The following is an 8288-nucleotide window of genomic DNA, read 5'->3' on the forward strand; positions in this document are numbered from 1 at the left end:
AAATTAGTGCAACACTATCCCAAACTATGTACTAGTATTTAAAACACAGAGGATAAGGGCAAACATTTAATGGCAGAATGAAATTGCCTAAGTTTCATGAAACACGCTTGTTCCTGAGAAAAATCTCTGACTGTACTACATTACTTACACTGTCGAACCAATATGTGCTATACTGCGGTACTAGAAAGAGGTAATTCTAACTAAACTAAAGAAAGGAATGAAGGTACCTACTGTCTCTTTACGAAGGGTGTGACATCGTCTCAAATACGATCATGAATTTTGTTGTAGTAAAAAGTGCAATGATGAGCAAAAAACTAATTATTAACTGGAATGATTATGTTATGACGATTTACAGGTAAAACTGAGGTGCCCAACATTTGGCCATTCGTGACAGCTGTATGCTATCGTACTACTTACCGTCTTCTTGCACAGGAACAGGCCGTCATAAAACAAGGGCACAATTATTCGTTTTGTCAGCTCTTAGCTTTAGTTGTGTGATATGAAGATCGTGGGTGAGAACCATATATTATAGTATTAAAATAAATGAAATGGGTGTTTCCAAGACCCTCGGGGAAATGAAAAGTCTTTCATGAAGAGTGATACTTTTTAAAATTGTAATTCAAGTTTTTAATACATGTTTTTGTGTGCTTCTCTGTGTGAATATATCCAGTAGAATTTGCAGTTTAATCCTGCAATGACTGTCGCTTATTGAACATTTAGAAATCATTAAAAAATTATCGAAGTGGCAGCTCAGTTGTGGGTGCTCATCGTTTGTTCACCAGAGAACTGGGTCGCCATCGGACTTTGACCAGGCTTGAGCGGAATTTCACGCACATGACCAGAAGACACCAAGAATACAATGAAACGTGCAAAGTGAGTCCAATAGCGCAGCAGCAGCACTCAGTATTGAGAAAGAGCTGAATGTTAGAGTTTCGAGATAATGTCAAGGGTTGCGACTATCTGACACATCAACCTTACGAATCCTGCTAAAGGATTTGGGACTGCATCCAAAAAAAGTTGTAGTGACTGGAGAACTGAAGTCAGACAATCACAGACTGCGTAGTGATTTCGCTGATTGGGCCGTACAGCTGTTATAAGGTAATCCTGAATTTTTTATTTCAGGTTAAAACAAAGTCCGGGTCTATACTGACAAGCCACAAACATTGTGACATTTGGAGGTGAGCATATATCAGGTTCTCGCAGACATAGTGCCACTATTACAGGACAGAGTGATTAACAATTTCACAACGTCGTGTGTGCCAGTGTGTGAACAGCTTAACGATATTTTGTTCAAAACATAACTGCAATGTCTAAGCTTCAAAATAAAGCACAATTTCATTTGACAAGTTGTGTAGTTTAATTTTTAGCGGATTTAGAAATTATCACTATTAAAGAGATAACATTTACTCATTTTTTGGTTTTACACTTTCCAGCTAAGTTCTGAAGCTTGTGCCTTCCTTATTAATTGCTGTTCGTTACTACACTTATAATCGGCGACATATAATTTGATGCACACTGCTGAATGTGTTGAATTTCTTATTATTATCACTTGAGAAATATAATTTTGAGAAAACTAGTCTACCTTTTTCTGCCGTGGGTGCAGAAAATACTACATGACAATTACTCATTGATAGTTTCATGTACGTAAACATAGTATATCAGTACAACTGGACTTTTCCAGAACTACAGTTTAGCCAACACACTAACAAGCTACACTACACAATATAAGATCTCTCCTAGCAGGCATAGGCCAAGTACATGATTACTGAATTGGTTTCCTTATTAGTGCATTAAGAGATGTGCGTTAGATACAAGACGATTCATTGCTCAACAAGCGCAAACCATGAGGGAAACTCTTTCTGTAGTCAGAAGTTTAAATGGACCAACATCCAAAGAGAGATTTTTTCCTTCTTTGTCTCTCAAAAGAACAACGGCCTAACATTACGCCCTCGATGGCTCGATGCCAAACTGGGTCAGGATGACTATGTGGGTGATGACGGTTGCCAAGGTGGAGATGACCAAGCTCCTGTGGATGTGGAAGAAGCCGCCAGCGGTGAAGTTCAGAGGTGGCCCCCTCCGAACCTCATGCAGGAAGGCCTCTGCTTCTGGTAGCGGCGTCCCACACAGAGCGAACGCCGTTGCTGCCCTGTGCAGCAGGACTCCCGTCCGGCGTTCCTCGTCGCACGCGGCGGCGCAGCACATGGACACCGCCACCAGCTTCACTCCGTGGTAGGCCAGCCACAGGGAAGAGCCGAGCAGGGAATGACTCAGGACACCCGTGTTTATACCGACGTCCTCTACCAGCAGTGCAATTATTTCGTACGAGCTGTAGATGACGCCGAAGAAAGCACCGGCCACCATTGACGTCGCAGCAGGACCGTAATGTTGCTGTAGCGTTTCTGCCGCACGGTGGAGAACAGCGTACGCTGCGCGGAGGTCGTTTATGTTTGCATCTCGTGATCTCTGAGACAGCTCAGGTTCGTAGAGGAGGATGTCTGTAAGGCAGTCATTTTCACACCCTGCTGTTCCAGTATTTGGACAAATTGTCAAGACGAGCTGCCTATTCAATTCTCTGTAGCGCAATAGTAGTTCCATCACCAACAACGTAAAGTGTGGAGAGACAAGTGTGCAAATGACAGTGTAGGTGAGGTAAGTCATGTACCACAAAACACGATCTTGCTCTGTAATATTGTCATACACTTTGATAACTGTCGCAGTTAAAATAACAAGTGTACTCACCATGCTCACAAATATGACTCCACCAATAGCCTGTCCTCTATCTCTGTTCTCAAGCTGGAGACATTGGTCGACATATTTTAGTCTATGAAGATATATCCTGATGTTCCCCAGTTTACCAAATGCTGATCTTCCGAAGAGAACGATGTACTCTGACCACTGCATCAACCTGACACCCATACTCATTATGACGATGACACGCGGGAGGATCTGAAACTGGACTGATGCAATGTATATGCTACACAGCATAAAGCAAAGCGCGATCAGAAACCATAAAAATGACAGTAACTCTAAAGCTTTGCAGTTCACGGGCATAAGACCAAGAATTCCCCACAGCGAATAGAGTGGTCTCGTGATGATCAACAGTGCAGCATCGTTGTTCATGCCAGAGAGATCAACAACTGCCGTTGGATATTGTCGACGATTCATTTTCGTGCCGGATAATCCTGATTTCCAATTAGCTATAAACGACGCCACCAATGGTTCTTTCACTGTCTTAGGCAGCATAGCAATGGTCTATCAAGAATTTGGCCTTTTGCATCGCTGTACACTACGTTTACAAGAAGTTATTAACTCTACTATCTTTGTCACTACCAATTAATTTTTAACTCTCCTATAAGACTGGCACTAACAACAGCTCGTGAGAATTGATGGGAACTGTAGAGCACCAGCAACACAAGGACGTTATTGATCTTCCCTGAGTTAATCGCAACGATGCACTAGGGACGGTAACGCGCAATTTCGAAATCGCTTTAATGTATTAACAGAAATAAACGTTTTACTTCGTAATGAACCTCAAGACAAAGTGTTCCAGGAAGTAAATGGCTTTTATACTTAATGAGATCTGCGTTCCTAATGCGTGTCGAAATGTAATAAAACAGAATAAACTCTAACTCCACTAAGAGCCTTCATGTAGAATAAAACAGTATTTAAATGAATCGCTAGTTATTTATAAAATCCGATTTGTATTAAATATGTTCGCAGCACAAAATTTAAAGCCCCGTCTTAAAAACATGAACTTGTCATGGAAAGAAAAACAAACCTTACTTTCGCATCACAGCATATCAAGATGTAACCCAACCTTGCAACAGTGATACTGACGTCTTCTGATAGTTTCCGAACAGTACTATTACCAACGCAAGTTATTACTGGACTAACAAAAAAAAGTTTCAGATTTGTAGCTATTTAGAAGCAACAACGACTAAGGCGCAGTATGTAAGATGTTTTCTGTACATCCATGCTGTAAGAGGCTCGTCTAATGTTGGTTGGGCGCTGATACATTTTCGCCTAAAACAGAAATCTTTCTCTGTTTCCTTTGGGAAGCTGAATGAAGCAAACGTAACAAAGGTGAGGTTTGCAGAATGTTTGCTGACGGTTATCACGTTAACGATATCTGATACATTGACACTAACCCACCGCTATATTCGAATGGCGGGACTCTCTAAAATGCGATGTATGTAATGCAACCAGAAGATGGAAACCAACAAGCTCTTTTTTTAAGTTGTTTTCAACGTATGCTAAAATTTTCCATAGAAGAAGCCTTCTGTTTTGATCATTTTAGCAGTGTTTGAGTATCATTCGAAAGAGAAATCACTGAATATGCTCATTCAGAGTGACATTTCTTAAGAGAATTACATTACAATTTCTGTACGACTCTCTAGCTGCCTTTTATTCATGTTCACTTAACTTTGCTAGTTCTCTTACATTCAGTTCAAGATCGCTACATCCCATAGATTGTCCCCACCTATGCTGAGACTCTCAAAGGTTAGGATAGTTTCTTGCCTGGTTACAACCGCTCTATAACCTTCGTCTGCACTACTGTCGTATCGAGAAAGGGAGCATCGGTTTCAACTATACGAGACTTGACAAAAAATAAAAGTGACTGTTCGCCTTAGTAAGGAATTATTGCTCGGTGTGTATCGATGAGCGACTGTTTTCTGCCTCGAACTGTTAGTTTACCTTCAAAGACCATCAACTCGTCGCAGTACGCTATCAGTTTCCACTCTTACATCTACACCAATACTCCATAAGCCATTTGACGGTGTGCCACGGAGGGTACTTCTGGTGCCACTATCCAATTCCCCCCCCCCTTCCCCATTCTCTATCCCATAGCGTGGCTCGTCAGAAGAATGATAGACGGCACATCCTCGTATTAGTTCTAATTCCTCAATTTTTTTCGTTTCTGTTATTTCGTGAGACATGTCTGGAAGGAAGTAATATGTTGTCCTGCTCTTCCCGTAACTTATTATCTCCGAAGTACAAGTAAACTTCTCTGCCTCGTGATGACTGGGTGTTGTGTGTTGTCCTTAGGTTAGTTAGGTTTAAGTAGTTCTAAGTTCTAGGGGACTGATGACCATAGATGTTAAGTCCCATAGTGCTCAAAGCCATTTGAACCATTTTTACAAGTAAACGTATTCGTGATGCAAAACGCCCCTTTCGTATCGTGTGCTACTAGAGTTTGTTGAGCACCTGCATAATGTCCTCGCATCGCCTAAAACAGATATCTCCAAACATAATAGCGTAAGGGTCAAAATGGCTCTTCCACTAAGACCGAAGGGCCAAGACCAGCCTATAGACTAAGTTTTCTAGATGCCTGGTATCCTAGTACCGTCAGAAACTCCTTGGTACAATTCAGAAGTTTTAGTGACGCTTATCACTGCCGCCATTGTTTACAAGCTGACACTGAGTGGCACTGCAGAAGTCAGTACACAGTGAAAAGCTTATTCTTTGACCTTGAGCTGTGACCTTGATTTCATTTCACATGTGATGAGAAGTCCCCGTACTCCCTAGCATCCAATGCTAATTCATTTGATTTGTCTTAGCACGAGTACTTACTTAGGTATTAAGTGTCCTGTACATCGGTTTGCTGCCCATCCTGCTGTAAACCCATTTCCACACACCCCCTTGTGCCTCTCGACGTATTTTTGAACATGTCCGGTATCATAGAGTGAAAGGTTCTTCGTTTGTAGCATCAAAGGAGCTGGTGTTGTTGATGAACAACGACCAATCCATTGTCCTGGAAAGTGTTCATTTAGGAACTCGCGCAGTGCGAGAGCGTAGTGTTGAGGCACTCTGTCTTGCTACAACCATATGCGTTCTGTGAGACCCTTTCCTCAAGCTGAGATATTAACCGTGTTTGTAATATGTGTAAATAATCCCCGCCATTCACAGTAACTTCAAAGAAGTACTATCCAAGCAGATGTTCAGATGTCATCGCTGTCCATTGTATTACGTGAGGCGGGTTCCTCTCAAACTCGACTGTGTAATGAGGATTTCCTTTGGTCCAATGGACAATATTTCTAGCACGTGAGTTGCAATAATTGTCACATTTCTCGGAAAACATAACTTTAGCACGGTACAACACATTTGGAAATTGAGTTAACAAAGCAACGTATTCTAAACCGTGCTCATTATGGTCCATATCCGTTAACTCCATTACGAACGTCGGTCGGAAAGATCTGACCTGAAGGTCTTTTTTCGTGTGATCTAGCGTTCTTTTCCTCAGTATACCAGGTTCCGAAACAGTTTTAAGTGTCGACTTCATATGATGTTGTTCAATCGAAGCAGAGACTCCGGCACATGTTTCTTCTCGTGTCTTCTTCCTTCCACTCCCCGGCACGTCTATAACACAGCCAAAAGACAACGCACGTCTTTCCCAATTCAGAAGTGTTGCCTTTCGTGGTGGAGCCTTATCGAATCTTCCCTGGAGTGCTCCCATAGTCTGTCTCATTGACTGCCCTTTGTGTTGTCCTTCGTGCAGCCACATACTAGTCACTAAGCGCTCCTCGATAGTGCATCCATGACCGCTCACATCACCGAGCGAGGAGGCGCAGTGGTTAGCACACTGGACTCGCATTCGGGAGGACGACGGTTCAATCCCGTCTCCGGCCATCCTGATTTAGGTTTTCCGTGATTTCCCTAAATCGCTTCAGGCAAACGCCGGGACGGTTCCTTTGAAAGGGCATGGCCGATTTCCTTCCCCAGCCTTCCCTCGCCCGAGCTTGTGCCTCGTTGTCGACGGGACGTTAAACATTAATCTCCTCCTCCTCCTCCACCGCTCACATCTGCCATAGCTACAAATTAAAACTCGATTCTTACTGCAAATGCGTAAACATGAATTCCAACGATTGATAAGAAGTAACATAGCTACCTACCTGCATAATAATTTTTTACTAAACAGAGCATACAAAGACATGGGGAGATCTCGCCCACCCTGCACTCTGCTGCAAATAAATGCCACTCGTGAAGGTCGTTATGATGCTCTTTCACGATGCGTTGTTACCTCCTTGTGCCATTTACTGACGGCGATTAAATAATGGATGGCATGATTGCACCAGTTGAAGAAATATGTGAAGAGAAAGCTAATTTATTTAAAATCCCCACTTTGTCAGCAAACACTGTGACTCGAAGGGTAAATGATATCACTGAAAACACATTAACTCAGCTGTATAAGAAAATTTGACACTTAAAGAGGTTCTGTTTGGCTCTGGGTGAGCCAACAGCTTAGTTTTTATTCAGAGGATAAACAAAAATTATTAAGTTCACAAAGAGAATCTTGACGTTCGTAATAATTAAAGATGATGCACGCTACAGATTTAATTAACACTCATGCTGTCCCTTTCTCGACAAATTTTAAAGCACAGGCAAAAAAAAAGTATCGTTAGACAACTTTCCCCCCCCCCCCCCCTCCCACCATGAACCATGGACCTTGCCGTTGGTGGGGAGGCTTGCATGCCTCAGCGATACAGATAGCCGTACCGTAAGTGCAACCACAACGGAGGGGTATCTGTTGAGAGGCCAGACAAACGCGTGGTTCCTGAAGAGGGGCAGCAGCCTTTGCAACCACAATGGAGGGGTATCTGTTGAGAGGCCAAACAAACGCGTGGTTTCTGAAGAGGGGCAGCAGCCTTTTCAGTAGTTGCAGGGGCAACACTCTGCATGATTGACTAATCTGGCCTTGTAACACTAACCAAAACGGTCTTGCTGTGCTGGTACTGTGAACGGCTGAAAGCAAGGGGAAATTACAGCCGTCATTTCTCTCGAGGGCATGCAGCTTTACTGTATGCTTAAATGGAGATGGCGTCCTCTTAGGTAAAATATTCCGGAGGTAAAATAGTCCCCCATTCGGACCTCCAGGCGGGGACTACTCAGGGGGACGTCGTTATCAGGAGAAATAAAACTGGCGTTCTACGGATCAGAGCACGGAATGTCAGATCCCTTAACCGGGCAGGTAGGTTAGAAAATTTAAGAACGGAAATGGATAGGTTAAAGTTAGATATAGTGGGAATTAGTGAAGTTCGGTGACAGGAGGAACAAGACTTTTGGTCAGGCGAATACAGGGTTATAAATACAAAATCAAATAGGGGTAATGCAGGAGTAGGTTTAATAATGAATAAAAAAATAGGAATGCGGGTAAGCTACTACAAACAGCATAGTGAACGCATTATTGTGGCCAAGACAGACACGAAGCCCACGCCTACTACAGGAGTACCAGTTTATATGCCAACTAGCTCTTCAGATGACGAAGAAATTGATGAAATGTATGATGAAAT

General features: G+C 42.7%; 1 protein-coding gene across 1 annotated transcript; it reads right to left on the reverse strand.

The window, feature by feature from the left end:
* Window positions 1–1941: 1941 nt before the first annotated feature.
* LOC124775593 (putative gustatory receptor 2a) lies at window positions 1942–2922 on the reverse strand. Its single transcript, XM_047250424.1, has one exon. The coding sequence runs from the start codon at window positions 2920–2922 to the stop codon at window positions 1942–1944; it is 981 nt and encodes a 326-aa protein (XP_047106380.1).
* Between the last annotated feature and the right edge of the window lie 5366 nt (window positions 2923–8288).

Source organism: Schistocerca piceifrons, chromosome 2 (assembly GCF_021461385.2).
Source record: "Schistocerca piceifrons isolate TAMUIC-IGC-003096 chromosome 2, iqSchPice1.1, whole genome shotgun sequence".
Classification (NCBI taxonomy): domain Eukaryota; kingdom Metazoa; phylum Arthropoda; class Insecta; order Orthoptera; family Acrididae; genus Schistocerca; species Schistocerca piceifrons.

Coding starts and splice junctions, on each gene's coding strand:
- LOC124775593 (XM_047250424.1), bottom strand. CDS start 2,922: ATGAGTATGGGTGTCAGGTTGATGCAGTGGTCAGAGTACATCGTTCTC.